Source organism: Poecilia formosa, unplaced genomic scaffold, assembly GCF_000485575.1.
Source record: "Poecilia formosa unplaced genomic scaffold, Poecilia_formosa-5.1.2 Scaffold16, whole genome shotgun sequence".
Lineage (NCBI taxonomy): Eukaryota > Metazoa > Chordata > Actinopteri > Cyprinodontiformes > Poeciliidae > Poecilia > Poecilia formosa.
In genome coordinates, this window is record NW_006799955.1 from 3131339 (window position 1) to 3147267 (window position 15929).

The following is a 15929-nucleotide window of genomic DNA, read 5'->3' on the forward strand; positions in this document are numbered from 1 at the left end:
GTAAACATCAGCATCATGAATACCAAAAAAACACAATGGCCACTTTTACTCACTCTGCTTCTGCTTCTGTACTCTCCAGTGTTGGATTATTTGCTATTATAGCAACTTTTAACTTTATGTCCTCTTTGTTTGTTTTTTTCTTCAAAGAAACTCCACTTGGTCTGCTGATCTGTTTCCCTGTGACGCCTCCCCGAAGGAGGGCATCAGCTGAGCTAATGCTGCCAACAACCCAGTGTTCTCCTTCGTTAGCTGATGCACTTGGCTCTGTCTTTTAGTCCCTAACCTTGTTTCTCTCTTCGGCTGTTGGCTGAACTTTTACTGCAACTAACTTTACATATTCTCTTTCATTCTATAGACTTGAAAACATGGTAAGAGCTTATCTGTTTAACTGTGCTTTACCCTAAATTAAGCCAGTAAAGGAGTTACTACTGCCATTGACTTTTTTACTTTTTTTTTAACACACAAAGTACTTCTGGATCAGTGCTTCTGCTTTCTTTTGTGTGTGTCTGTCTTCTCAAACCTCCTATCAGTGGTGGCAGATGGCCACTCACAATGAGCCAGTTTCTGTTTGAGGTTTCTTCCTGTTTAAGGAGAGTTTTTCTCTCTGCTGTCGCTATACGCATACTCAGTGTGAGGGATTGCTGCAAAGTCAACGACACAATGCAAGGGATTGTTCACTGTCGGTACATGCTCGTCCAGGAGTAGCGAAGGCTGCGCTCCTCACCCAATGACCACTGGAGATAGGTACCACTGTACAGACAACTGAAGGCTGGATTGAACACATATGAACTTTTCACAAAGCACTGTTAATTTCATCATCTGAAAATGGAAAGAGTATGGCAGACATTCACTTAAACTGCCAGAAAGAGCATGAAAAAGACAAGAGGCCAATAGTGACTCATAAGGGGCCACAGAGACCCACAGCTCAGGTAGGAGGAATTTACATGGCAACTATTAGTTGTGCACATCAGAAATATGACATCTAATGAAGAGTTACAAGAAGAAAATGGTTATGGAAAGCCATGAAAAGACTGCATAAAATGTAAACATCTGATTAGATGTGACCAAGATTGAATGTTTTGGATGCCAAAAATGCTACATGTGGCCAAAGAGTAAAATCCCGAACACCCCATTCCCACAGTGGAATATGGTGGTGACAGCGTCATGCTGCGGGGATGCTTTTCCTGAGCAGTGACCAGGAAGCTGGTCAGAGCTGAAGGGAAAATAAATTGAGCTAAACACAAAACAATCCTGGAAGAAAACTTGCTAGAGGCAATAAAACTACATTCACATGGAACTAAAACGGAAGCATATTCTTGTATTAAAATGAACAAGTCAAAGTAGTTACTTGAATTGGTTTGAGAGTCTGTGGCAAGATCTGAAAAATCAGATGCTCTCTGTCCAATGTGCCAAACTGCTAAATAAATAGCCTGCCCAAATCTTTGTTGCTGGATTTGCACTAAAAAGTGATTTTACAAAGTAATAATTTGGGGAGACTGAATACGGAAGTGAAGGTTTTTAGATTTGTATTTGTAAAACATCTGGACATCATATATTATTCTACCTCTACTACACAGCTGTGCTCCACTTTGTGTTTGTTTATCACATACAAATCAAGTGAAATACACTGAAATGTATTGTTGTAACATGAGAAAATATGTAGAAGTTCAAGAACCATGAATACTTCTTAACTGCCACTTATAGTTGTTGGCTATATTTTACATTTCACACGTTAAAATTATATTTTGCATTTGTAAATAAATTCATCCACTACCACTGTAAAATAAATATGTCAAACCAGTCACTTTGTGATGTTATAACCTTTCTTTGTTGTTTTCCCCTTATACCAAATAAAATTACTCGTCTTGCCTTAGTTACCTGCCTCATGCTCCACATTCCAGAAATTATAAGGATGTTATACAAATAATAATTAAACATACAAAACAAAAACAAAAAAATCTGTTATTTGCATCTCAGTTTTTCCTGATTCATCCATGTAAGAAGTGAGACCGAAAGGCACTCAAATAAATAACAGGCTTCTGAAACATGCCTGGGTAAAAAGAGGGACTCAGTCCTGGATTTAGCATTCATCTGTAAAAAAAAAAAAAAAACAAAAAAAAAAACTTCTCACTAAAGTGCAGCTCGCTGCGCGGCTGCGTGAAATTACCCTAAAAAAAAAGAAAGAAAAAAAAAGCACCCCCCACCCCCTCTCCTTCCCTCCTCTTCTCTCCTCTCGGTCTGTGTGGTGCGCGCTCCTGAAGTCGCGTTCACGTTTGGCAGCTCCACGTCGACATTCTTCCAGCTGCATATAGTGAACTGCTCAGCACAGCACTGGGGGAAGAAAAGGTAAAAGCGGAGGTAGTCACCTTAGGATCAGAGCGCTGCAAGTCCACACTCGGTCATTTACCGCTCTGAAAAAGGGGGCTTTGCATGCAGTGAATCTGTAGCTATGGCCTGCAATGTCCTCAGCTCGTTTTCAGTTTTCTTAGCTTTTTTTTTTTTTTTTTTTATGAGCTGATCTAGACCACCTCGTGTTGGATTGCAGCTGGTTCCTGACGTCTACCTATTTCAGGTACAGTATTGCTTGCAGAACTAACAAATTTACTGCATCACATACTTTGGAAATCATTGCCATGATTTCTGGTTGAGACATTCTGCTGTTTGTTCTATGATATCATTTTTGCATAACTGAAGTTGCTGCCAGCTGATAAGTCTCCTAACTACACTCAAACTGAAACAACTTGATACTCTTGACCTTCTTCAGCCCATTTTTCTTCCTCTGTCTATATTGTTTGGGGAATAGCTCATTTTCAGTGGCTTTTCTTTAGTGTTGAAAGTTGGTGAAGCTCAACAGGTTGAGCTGCGGATACGCAAGAATCTAATAATAATGAGAAAGACATAAGCAGGCTCTTAAAATTTGAATCATACATGCCAGTGTAGAGATTGTGCAGATGTTAAGTTTGCAACCACCCAAATGTTCAAGCCTGAGGCGCTTTATCAATGAGGGGCCTTGATGAAAATTGTGCAAACTAAAACTATGTTTAGATAACTTATTTCTGTAAAAAGATAAAACCTGTCTGCCATCACTGCATGTGTGTATGTATGTGTCCATAGGGTAGCCACATTGCAGCTATGCTCCGCAGGCCCTGCTTCTCCAGCTACATTTTACTCCATATTTCGTCACAAATTACACAGGACAGTCAACATGGCTGTTCAGCATTACTATGTTTTTTCTTTTCTTTTCTTTTCTTTTTTTATTTACCTGCAGGTTGAAGGAGCACCTAGTAGCGAGGAAACTAAGGTTCCACACAAGGACAAACCTGTGAGGTGGCACTGCTGTGGCTTTCCAAATAAAGTTCTGTGATACACTCAGACTCTAACTGCCTGCAGTCAGTGCATTACAGAACTTTGTTTTGGGAGTGAATGCATCTGCAAACATTTGGACATTTCACTTTCCAGTCTAACATAGCGTGTTTGTTTGTTTTACGTGTTGATTTATTAAAGTTTTCCCTAATGTTTTATGTCTTTTTTTGTGTTCTGAGTCTTATTTTTTTATGGAGAGTTGGGGTGGTGCTGTGCTGTCTTTTCATGTGTGTTTTAGCACTTAAATACTATAAGCTTATGTTAAAGTATTATTTAAAGGAGAGGGAAGGTACCATATGGAAATACTAATCATGCTGCTCAGGTGACCGAGGGGAGGTGAGGCAGAAAGGTAAACAGTTCTGCCACATGTTTCAGAATGTAATGATTCTGAACCAAGTCAAATAAATGCAGATTTATTGGGTTTGATTAGGACTTTATTTCCATAATCGAGTATTATACGTGTCAGTTTCCATTTACACTCCCGATAATTGTGTCCAGAAATATTATCTATTTAAACTGAGTTAATCTTGAGTAAAACACCTTGACATCTGCAAACTGGCTGTAATAGAAATTCCAGTCTCCACAGTCTGTGGAGCATTTTCAACCGGTAATAAGTAAGCAAGGCATGCTGGGAAATGGTGCCTTCAATGGTCTGTCTCGTTTGCTATTTAAACAAAGTGTTAGTTTTACATCTGTGAGGAAACTGTTGCTTGGAAGAGGAGAAGCCCTAAATTGTAACTCTTTTATTTTGGCAGCTGCAGTAATTACAGGCACAATAGAATTTCTGTTATGTATAGTATCTCTTCCCAAATTAAATGCATCTAAAAAAAAAACATATTTACAAATACTTACAGTTTTATGAGGTAAATTGGACTCTCATTAAAATTATAACTATAGCATCGGACAATTCAAAGTGCTTTATTTACACTCAAAACACAAGAGACATTAAAATAAGAATGTAACATAGAAAAAAACACTTAATTAAAATAAATGAGATTTAAAACTGAAACAAAATAATTATTTGCCTTCATGGAAAAGCTTAAGTAAAAAGTAATATATTTGGTCCTGTTTAAAAGAATCCTTGGTGAAAACTGAGGAACTGGTCCTGCGTAGATAATGATCCAAGTCCTTTACATAGTCCATTTTGTCAAATTACTATATAACAATATTTATATTATTATTTGAATATATTGGTAATCATCTAAATTTATTTAAAAAAGTTATTGTGTCGTTTCCAACATCAAAGTTACAAACATACTATTCAATGTTTTTTTTTTTTTGTTTATCTTTGCTTTGTTTCATTATGAAAAGTAAAATATTAAATGCTGAAAGGCCTTTATCTTTAAACATTTTAAAAATAACACTACTAATAAAATAAAAATTTACTGGCCGAGTTTTATACCGCCCTTTATATCAGAAACTCAAAATGGACAAGCAAGTACAGCAAAACAAGAGTTTTACTTATCTGTGCATGTTGTTCACTGACCTAGCCCAATGAATAGCACAGCTGTAGCCCATACTGCTATTACATCTGTTTGTGGTGACTCTTTAAGAACTGACTTTGCTTTGTAAGCCAAACCCGTTATCCCCGTTCATTGCGCACAATTTTCTGCCATACTTTTCCCTTCCACTCAATCTTCCATTCTTGAGAGATTTATCTGTTTACAGTCATTCAGCAATAACTTTTTGCATCCACTGTACTTGTGAGAACTGTCAGCTGGTTAACAAGTAAGCTGTTTTTTTCCATGTAAGATAACATTTCTGTAATTGTAATTTTTTTAAAATTAATTTTAGTTAGACCTGAGACAAAAACTTTCTAATTAACAATATTCAGAGGTTTGAAATATATCGTCTTTACGTCATAAACATTTAAATATATGGATTCACTTCAGCTCAATTAAAAAAATACTTCAAGCCAAAGGGAAATTAAATGTTGCAGCAACACATCTTCCAAGTATCTTCAAATAGTCATTGTGGGATGTTGTGGCGAGGATGGATCTACAATGGTGGTCAGTCTTGCAACAAATTTTAAGAGGACATTGTTGATGTATGACAGTCTCATGACTGTCAAAACATGCTAACAGATCAATATTTGAGCAATGAGGACAATGCTGCACAGAATGAAACCATCAGTTGTTGACAAGCACTGCTAATCCACCTCATTTGCTATTACCACTCCTCTTTAAATGTATTTATCTCTGTATAGCTGGAAAGCAGGACAGAGAGAAGTTGAAGTCAGGGATCTGATCCTTTCTCATTATGACTGATGGAAGAGTTGGTTTGAACTTTCTCCTCTCTCTTTTTGATTCTGCTCGGCATCAATGAAGCCTCCTGTTCAACTCCTCTGGGATTTGGAGTAGATACTAATCAGTTGCTCCTAGTTGTAAAAACAGTAACATGTTGCCGCGTTTATTCATTATAACTGCTGCCTGAAAGCTTGAAAATCTGAAATAATAATTTTTTTTGAATGTACCTTTAAATACCATGCCAATGTAAACATTGTGGCATGAAAGCGACATTTCCTGCATGATGTGAAGGCAGCACACTTTCTCTGCGCTGACCTCTGACAGGCGAGCTCCGTGAGATCAGTTCCCTCCCTCCACAACACGGAAGCAGCATGGCGTCCAACAGCAGCGGAGACGAGTCCAGCAGGCATCAAACAGCACGGCACAGACTAAGCGTTATCGCCGGGCATCTACAGAGACCCACAGACCGTAATGCGGCCCTCCTAGCCGTGGACTGCAAAGCCCAGGGGAGCAAACCGAATGTCAACACCAGTGACAGGGGCGAGGGGAGGACGGTGCCTAGGAGGAGGTACAAGGCTGTGATGGAGCGGTCCAGCTACTGTCCATCCTTCTTAGCTTTTGCTTGCTGTTTAGTTTAATTAAGATGCTAGACAAGACCTAAATGTGCATCGCGTAGCCACAGACTGATGCACTCTTCCTCTCTGGACTTAAATAAGGCTGACGAATATTGATAAAGCGGATATAAGTTAGCTTGATAGGCTAGGCTAACGCGTTTCTACCACAGATGAGCCATTCATTTGCTAGTGAGTGGGTGCGGCTTGGAGTTTGGTGTAAACTCTCCATGAGCTTATTATATGGTTTAATTTGTCATGTGAGACTCCCTCGGAGTCAGCAAAGTTGTTCAAGCCTGTGGTAAATGTTGACATAACAGCTTATTCCATGTTTAGCTCCCGAGATAGCAAACATTACGAAACTAGAAGGCGGAGTGCCACTTAAACCCCCCCAACTGGTCTCTCATTGAGCCAGTTACTTTAGTAAACTTGTTGTCTTTTTATTGTATTCAAATAATTTAGGACTAGCTACGGGATTTGTTTTGTGTTAAGTTATTGGGTACTTTATAAATGTTTGTTGTAAAGTATGTCTGCAATAATTAGGTTTTATGTAGAGAACCGGTGAAAACATATCGCTCAGATGAATGTCAAAAACTTTGGTCCTCTCCAATGATCTGATTGGCCAGGGCTGGTGGTGGCCTGACTTTCAACCTATTATCAGCTGCGTTTCTGCTGAGGAAATGGCTCCACTATATGCTGACATCTAGTGTTAGTTTAGGATAATGATTGTGACTCCAAAATGTCATGGATTGGCCTTGGTAGAGTACTGTCATCATGTTGTGACCCACATGAAACTGATAATTGTTTTTACAATATTATGTCTTCATCCTTATCTGTTTTTACTCTGCGATAGCTTGACTGTGACATAATTTGATTAAATATTTGTTCATTAGTGCTGATATGTTTCTTTAAAAACAATATTTTGTTAAGCCTTGACATTGTGTCAAGCTTTAGTGAGGCATTTAAGTTATTCAGGATGGAATAATGATACATCTTCAGTTTATTTCACATTGACTCTACAAATTTTAGTAATCCAGATATTCTCAAATCAACATAAGCCAAAATATATTCATACAAGCTGAAATGTATACACATCCATTCATTGATCCATTCATCAATTATCTTCCGGTTAATCCAGGGTTGGGTCAATGGCAGCAGGGTAAGCAGGGAAGCCCAGGCTTCCTGCTGTCCACCCACTTGGGCCAGCTCCTACAGACTGGTACAGGGCCTGCACCATTTAAGACGCCACTCCAATCTGTCTATCCATCTCCCACTCCTTATACATAGGCCTCACTATTATTTGCACAAGTATTAGAAAGTTTCAGAGAAACCACTTTTAAAGTCACCAACCAGGTTCCAAACATCCGGCATGATGTGGCCGGATAGTTTAAATCGATTTGTTTCTTGGCTTGGACATCATTTTTGAGCTTAGTTCTCAAAAATTTTGATTTCAAGACCTTTCCTCGGGCTTAATGTTAACGTCTTTTATATCCCAGGCTGATTTTTGCTGGGTGTTTTGAAACGGTGTCTTATTGGAATACCCAGTTGTTTTAAATTTTCAAATATCTAACTGAAAAATTGTGACTTTTTTTTTATTTTATTTTATTTTTTTTATAAAATTGGTGAATTACTTAATTGGCCACTGGAGAAAAAAGATTGAGCTGTTTTGGTGACAGTAACAGGACCATACGGTGAGGCTTTCAAATATAAGAACAATGGTCACGAATAGTGGTGGCAGCATCATGCTAAGGGCCTGTTTCAGTGATGCACAAAATGGGTGGGATTGATCTATTCAATTGGTGTGTGTATTTCTGAACATTGACCTTAACCCAGTGCTCGCAAACTGCCAGAGTCCTGCCACCTTTACATCTGTCCCTTGTCCTACACACTTGAATTACATGATGAAGCTGACTCACTTCCATACAGTCATGCTCTACTGAGCTCATCAGCTACCGTCGGAGCCAGGTGTGCTGAAGCAGAAAGACATTTAAAAGATGCAGGACTCCGGCCCTCGAGGACTGCAGTTTGAGACTCCTGTTCTAACTGGTGGCAAACAGTACCTGTTTGGGATCTTCTGTTACTTCTAAGATAAAATAAAAATACTGAACATAAAAATAAAATTGGCTTATAGAGCAAAATTCTAAACTTTTGGTGGGGTACCTCCATATTCATGTTGAATCAACAAGTAGGAGGCGGTTTTAACACTGGTGTGTTTCAACACCACCACAACCCCAAACACATCCAAACTTGTTTCGGAAGGGAGAAGCCAGGTTATCTCAACGCCTCTATTATTACCCATATCTAAACTGTTTTGAAAGTCTATGAACAATGTTTAAAAGCCAGCTCCATGGCTTAAAAAAAATGTTTAATGAGCTTTAACCCTTATGAAAGGAAGAGTGGTAAAATATCTATACCCGTAACTTGTTATGACAGGAGCTTGTTGATGGTTACACACAGGGTGTGGTTTCTCTGCAATGAGCTAACGGACATTTTAAAGCAAATATTAGTGGAGGTTATGAATTTGAGCTCTGTGTAGAATTTTGACAAGCATTGAAATAGGTGAAATTTAAAATTCATGTCAAATTTTCACCCAAATTCATCTTTTTGAATCTTATTAAAAATGTCTTTTGTTGTGTGACTATGCCATCAACATGAATGATGGCTTCACGTGCGTAACTAAAGTTAACCTAAAATGAATGCAGATGATGAGTGGTCAGAGCCGCAACTGTTAACGGTGTGTTCAGGTCCACGAAGCAGGTGTGGGATATAATCTTTCCTCTTTGACTTTTGCATAACCAAATACCTCTCTGCGATCGTACAATATGTTTTGAGCTCTATCCTTACTCAGACTGTTCTTGCATTGCTACTTGGATGCTTTCAAGCTAAAGCAATGCTGAATTGCAGGGTGTGCTTGCTCTGTGAGTGCATGCTTCAGGCACTGCAACGTCCACTGATGCAATGTTAATGGGATGCTTCCTTTGCCAAAGTCAAAAGCTGAAGGCAGACATAGGAATTTAAGAACAACGACTTGCTTGAACTGAACTATGTTACAGTAAACCTGGTAGATGAAGGAAGTGGTAGTTTGATTTTGGTGCAGCTTAGACTTAAGGTGCAAAGGAAAGCACTGAGAAGTACCTTGGAAAGGATCCTTCTGCCAGATGCTCATGCTGAGCCCCATTTGTTAACTTTCCTTCATGTTGTATCTAATGATTAATTACTCTTCTTTTTGTTTTGTCATTAACAGCACAACACCTGGCATCCATTTTATTTATTTATTTATTTTTTTACGGCTTAGAAACAACAAACCGTGGGAAACATTTTAGTGAGGGATGGGGTGCATAAACTTCAAGAAGAAAACTTGAGTTCACATCTCAAGTTACAGAGCCATGTGACATAAACTTGCTTATTGGTTACTACACAGCTACGACCCAACGTTTTGGCAGAGGCACACAAACGCAGCTTTCAGAGCTCAGAGTTTCTTTGGCTTCATTAGCTTGGACAGAATTATCAGTTAACTTTATGTCTGCATTTTATAATTGGAAACGCATGCAAAGTAGCAAAAGACACCAAACAGTAGCTGAGCTAATTAGAAATACAGCAATCGTCCAGGCAAGGATCAGAATAAACCCATTTTCTCTTGACTGGCATTGATTGGTCAAAAGCTGAAAAATCCCCATTTCCACTAGTCACTAGATACTGAAACATTATTTTTGATCCAGATGCATTAACCAACGGTATGGATTTTTAAGTTCAGTTTCATTTCATTTGCTTAAGAGGGATAAGGTGCATTAATGAATATTTTGAGCAACGTTCTACACATCAACTTTGCATTTCTAGAGCTAATTAATCTTTATAGTTTTGTGATGGCGTCAACTTGTTTTGACTGCAGCAATCCGTTTTTTTTTCACAAACAAAGCTGTGTATCAGATGACCCGTGCCAAAGTAATCTGTCCGAAATGTGAACTGACGTTTCTCCAAAGTTTACTAGTTAAATAGTAAAAATAGTAGAATAAAAATCTAAAACAACCATTTCTTCTGCCATCTTTTCGTACAGTATAAAGGTAATTACACTAAAACTCTGCAGTGCAAAGAGTTACACAGCTACACTGTGGCTGATTTTTGGATTTCTGTAAACTCACTTCATAATGGCCTTGAATGGTTGGCTGAGAAGGTTCTGCTAAATTTCCTTCAGCTTCAGTTTTGGCAAAAAGCTACATGAACAAGACAAGCAGTGACAAATAACCTCCCTCTCATACGTTTTCGCTCCTTTTTCTGTCATTTTTCAGTACATTGCCTAAATCTTCAGGTTTTGGGGGAATCCTTTGCTAAAATCATAAGGATTAGAGTTAATATTTTAGCGTGCTTCATGTTCCAGTGCCTTCTGGGATTTAAGATTAGTTTTAAGTGGTTTCTGTTTAATCTGGTGGCCCAGATAAACTCGTGAGCTGTGGACCTTGAGCTTGACGTGTCTGCAGTGAAGCATCACCTCCACATGGAAATAAATTGATGTTTACCTCAAAAGATAAACATCTGTCTCAACCCTTCATGGTTACTTTTTATACTGTGAAGAATGTAGAGTAAGAAGAACTTCGTACTTGGGGGAAAACAAGACGGAGATGGAGGAGTTTCTGATAAGTTTAGGTCAAAAAGGCAGACATATTAAAAAGAAATGCTTAATGAATAGGCATTAGGTTCACGCACTATAACAACCACAAATGAAAATACTAAAATCACATTATTTACTCTAATTAAGAATCATCTATTGGCTTTTTGTTAGGACTTAAAACAATAGTTGTTCAGACTTCTGCCACGATAATGGTTTTGATTATTGCATTTCAATTATATCTGGTCAGTTATTTCAGATATCTGCGCAGCTATTCAGACTGAAGTTATCAGCTTCACAGAAATGGCACTTGCAGTTTCAAAACTGCTTTAACATGATAACGGTAATTTATGGCACTCCACACTGACTGTGTTATTTGTTTTATTGTTTCCACTGTTTCAGTGTTTTTGAACAGCTGGATCTATTTTTATCATCATGGTTGAACTGTTGCAGCCTTATTTCAGCCAGCTGAGTGGCAGTGCACTTGTGGAAGAGAGGCACTTTTTGTGTTACTCTTTGCTCTAAGCAGCTGTAGAAAGTTTTGGTTCCTCAGTAGTGTGTAGCGTGTAGAGTCATCATTTTCTTCTTAGAAGCACCATGACGAAAGATTTGAGCACTTATGAAACCCAAACTTTGCATAACCTCATTGTCAGGACCAACTCATCCCAACTTACAACTCAGACAGCTCTTTCTGTAGCTGGATTTTCTGTTTTGATGTGTTTCCTTGGTATTGTGCTTTTATAAAGCAGTGTGCAAAATATTTTTGGTTTGATAGGCACCCAGAGGATATAAAATGTTTGCCCGCCTGCCAGATGCAGCCTCCTCCACTAATAAAGTGGCTCCTAGACGGCCTTGTTTTTAGATGAATGGAGAAGTTTTCACTAAATTTCCAAGAGTGTAATATTTCCTTAGTTCGACACAAAGAATTAGGGTTTTTCTGTTGTCAAAATAGAGATTCAGAGCATGAACAGAGTTATTTGTCCTTTTTGTTTAGAAGGGGAGATGCTTGACAGAAATGTATGGATCCATTAATTATTTAAAAGGTTGAAGATTAAATAATAACATGCAAAGGTTTTGACAGGTTAAGGTACCTGAAAATAACCGTCACTTGTGTTTTGTTTTTTTCTTTCAATATAATCTGCTCCGATACTTCTAGACCAAGCTAAAGAGGACGAGTGGCTTTACAAACCTGTTCCAATATTTATTTTTCCACAGGCAGGAGATTATGAAATGGAACGGCTGGGGATACAGCGACTCCAGATTCCTCTTCAACAAAAAAGGCCAAGCTGAATTTACTGGGAACAGGTAAAATGGAAAATAAAGTCCTTTCCTCTGATCATTCTTATCAGTTTGTGACTCAGAGAGCCATGTTTGTTGACTTTATTCACATTTTTTTAAGCTTCCTTTTGTCTGTGTGTGACTTAAAGCCGAAGCTATGCAGTGATCTCTTTCACAGTCCCAGCTTTGAACTCAGCTTGTGAAATTAATCAAGTTCCTCCTTCTCTCACAACAGCGTGGTGCTTCTGCCACCTAGTGGTTGGCATTTAAACGGCTCATTGTCATTTGAGAAGGTTATCAGTTGTGATTCTTCAGCCTTCCCAAACTGTTGCTCATTAACAGGAGCGACCTTTCACCCTGTTCAGTCGCCAGTCATTTGGTATTGGGTGAAAATATTTAATTTACAGGTACAGAAGGAACAGAGTACCAGTTTAACTGGATGGAAGCGGTCAGGAATGAACTCTGTTTATTCCAAATGTTTAGAGTAGAAAATAACGTATTCAAAAGTCTACGTGCCTTCCGCAGTGTTGGCAGAAGTTGAGCAGCTTCTTGTTTTTGTGGTCAACACGGACATCTTTTGTTTTTTCCAGGCAGAAACAGAACACAGAACTAGAATTGCATACACAAAGACGTACCTTCGTTATTATCTAAACAGGATGTTGCATTTCTCCTTTCCTGCTGTCGAAGCACGTCCACTTCTTCTCCTATCCACCTACTTATGACCTGTTGCAAAAATATTTACACAGCCTGCGTATTTAGGGTCTTTATCTTACTGGAAGGTGAACCTCCGCCCAAAGTCTTAAGTCTTTCCAACTTCAACATTAAGATCTGGTCTTCTGCTCCTCGGTGTTTGCTGTGACAGAAGGTTTATCAGGATGAAATCTGTTCCTCGGCGTCTGGGACACTGCTGCTCCCCGATGGGCTGGCCCAGTCTTTGCCAGCAGCTCAATTATGCAAGGAACAGTGAAGGTGATCAGAGGAGCAGGACTGTCACTGCTGTTCTGCCCGTCTAACCTCTCTGGACTCGGTACTCTGTAATTAGTCACCAACTTTCCCCCCCCGACTCAACTAATGCACAGTGCTCTGGTGAGTTTATACTCACACTGTTTCTTTTCTAACTCAGGTATAGACTGAGTGGGATGATCATCCCTGGGCTGAAGGACTGGATGGAAGGCACGTTTGGTGCCAATTTGCAGCATAAAACTCAAGCAACAGTGAGTCCAATTCTTTTTTTTTTCCTCCATTCTTTCCATTGTGTCTGCAGTGAATAGAAGCACACAGCAGCTGAAACCACAATGTTTTCATTTGTTTCAGCCTGTTCTGAATACCAGTGCTGTGCAGCCTCCTACGCTAAATGAGGCCTTTGTGGAAGAACTGAAGTCCACAGGTATTCCTTTCTCTCATGAAGCAGAAGATCGGGTGTTTCGTGCCCACGGTAAGAAAGCTCACTTTACCCATTTCAATTTTTGGTTTGAAAAAGTTTTATTCATAAACGTCACACTTTTTTTTTTTTTTTTTTTTGCTGCAGGCCACTGCCTACATGAGATCTTTGCCCTGAGAGAGGGAAAAATCGGCCGTGTTCCAGATATGGTGGTGTGGCCAAGTGAGTGGAAAAGCATCATTATGGGGTGGGAGGTTGTTTTTCCCCTCCACCCACCTAGCATAACTGATCCTCCTGCTGGCTTTGGTGATTTAAAGGGTTAATCTCTGCAGAGGCAGGAATATTAATATGTATGAGTGGAGGCTTAATAGGAAGCGTCAGGGGGGAGGACGGTTGTCATCCTATCCTCCACAGTCTGGCCCTCCACACTACAATCATGAATTATGTTTCTCAGATTGGTTTTCTCTTGTTATGGCTGGCACTATTTTATCATGCAAATGAGTGTTGACTGATGGCTGGAACTTGATTAGCAACCTCCCAAATGGGCAGCAAATCACAGAGAAACTGCACCCAAACTCGGATGAAAACCGGTGTGGAATATTCACTCTCCAGCCCTTTGAAGCATGCGTAGTTATACGATTCAAATAATTATGCTTGATCTATGATTTTTATTCAGGGTTTCTCCTTACATGGAGCAGCGTATTCAGTCAAGAAAACGATAGGAAAGGAAGCATTTTTCATCACCTTTTGAAGCACTCGAGGGCAGTCGAGCACAGACATTAAAAGATACCCAGTGTGACTGCTGGTTGCTTGATGTAATGATCCAGGAAATATTGAGTAAATCTGTATATTATGTCGTAGTTGCTTTGCATGATGATTATGTTTCTGTTGTTTCGACTGGTGTTTTTGAATAATGGTTGCTTTTCTTTCAGATTGTCATAATGATGTAGTGAAAATTGTGGAGCTGGCTTGCAAACATAATGTTTGTTTGATACCTTATGGAGGTGAGTCATAGAATCAAAAGTTTCCATCAACCTTGTAAGTTTCTGCATTAATTTATGCTTCTGAAACATGCTTCAAAAGCTTTTTTTTATTTATTTACTTCTCAAGTTGGAAACAAAACAAATTGTTTGGGAATATCGATTAATAGTGCATTGATAGAAAATGTGCAATAATTCCACATTTTGGTCATTTTTTTCCATCTGTGCTTCCATTTCTCTTACCTTTGGTATCTTCAGTACAATCCTATTCCTTTTTTATGGGATGGCTGAGATTCCATAAAACAGACTTAATGTCACAATTGTATGCAAACTGTCTACACATAACACTGAAAGTATACCAGCCATCAAATACTGCATCTAGTGTTCTGAAATGTTCTTTCATTGATACTGTGATGCCTTTTTTTGTGATGCCATTGTTCAGTCGTAGAAATTTTAACAAAGTTGCAGAAATAAATTGGCAAGTTGCTCTTCTGACAGTGTGTTGTTAAAATAAAGGTGCACGCAGTGCTGCTATTTTGCTATTTTAAAATATACTAAGTATTTTTGGAACATGTTCCTTTAATGTCTGAATTGGAATTCCATGCTCTTGTATTTCTAAAAGAAATCTGCTCCACTACAACGAGAAACTCCCGCTGGATTTTTAGCTGGCAACAAAAATGCACTTAACTCAAGAGGGACATCATACCTAAAGTTATATCCAAGACATTTGAGCAAAGCATGAGTCTAGAGCTTTTGGACACAGGGTTCAATCACAGTTCATAGCTTATTTAAGAGCTTCTCCCACTGACCTTTTATGTGAGAGTTTGTCTCGCAAAAACCTTTTTATTGAAGATGGCTGTATTCCGGTCAACAAAAGTTTTTCTTGGACAAATTTCTCTCTAATGTAACTTAAACAATCCCTGATTCTACTTGCACAAGCCTTACTATGACAAGACTGAGAAAAATGTGTGTTTTTAAAGTGTTGTTTCTCTCTCTCAGGAGGGACTAGTGTGTCTAGTGCCCTAGAGTGCCCACCGGAGGAAACTCGATCGATTGTCTCTCTGGATACGTCACAGATGGTGTGTAAATACTCATGTGTTTCATGTGTATGAAATAAAACACACAACACATATTGTCAGAACTATTTAAGTAAATTGAAATTTAAAATCTCAGATGAGTTTGGCTAAGCAGTTTTGTACAAGTTTTTTTCAGTTTGTCAATAAAATGTTTGCTCACTGTATGCAGCAAGGGAATAAGAGTTGATTAATTAGGACATAATACTCAAATAAATACCTTCAATAAAATACGTCAAGCTATTCATTCACATTCATTCCCATGCTTTCCTAAGGAGGTTTTTTTGGGCATCATGCATAGAAAGAAACATTTTGGTTTGTGACCATTTTACTGAAAAGGATTGGAAGTTATACATGCACCATTTGCTGAAGAGAAATTTATAAATATTGCTTT

At 38.7% G+C, this 15929-nt stretch overlaps 1 protein-coding gene and 1 long non-coding RNA gene across 3 annotated transcripts in view; both read left to right on the top strand.

Annotated features, from left to right (window-relative positions):
- The first annotated feature begins 2143 nt into the window (after positions 1 to 2143).
- Positions 2144 to 4196, top strand: LOC107835629 (uncharacterized). Its single transcript, XR_001661442.1, has 2 exons — positions 2144 to 2572; positions 3269 to 4196. It is a non-coding gene; the product is annotated as an uncharacterized LOC107835629 (long non-coding RNA).
- Positions 4197 to 5886: 1690 nt separating this feature from the next.
- Positions 5887 to 15929, top strand: part of agps (alkylglycerone phosphate synthase) — a 46422-nt gene continuing 36379 nt past the window's right edge. For both annotated transcript variants that reach the window (XR_001661441.1, XM_007546517.2), the window contains exons 1-7: positions 5887 to 6177; positions 12039 to 12128; positions 13225 to 13315; positions 13416 to 13536; positions 13630 to 13704; positions 14415 to 14486; positions 15462 to 15541. Coding sequence is in view for 1 of the 2 variants with exons in the window: in XM_007546517.2 (XP_007546579.1) it covers positions 5981 to 6177; positions 12039 to 12128; positions 13225 to 13315; positions 13416 to 13536; positions 13630 to 13704; positions 14415 to 14486; positions 15462 to 15541 (726 nt within the window). In the remaining variant the exon portion in view is untranslated. The remainder of the gene's footprint in view (positions 6178 to 12038; positions 12129 to 13224; positions 13316 to 13415; positions 13537 to 13629; positions 13705 to 14414; positions 14487 to 15461; positions 15542 to 15929) is intronic.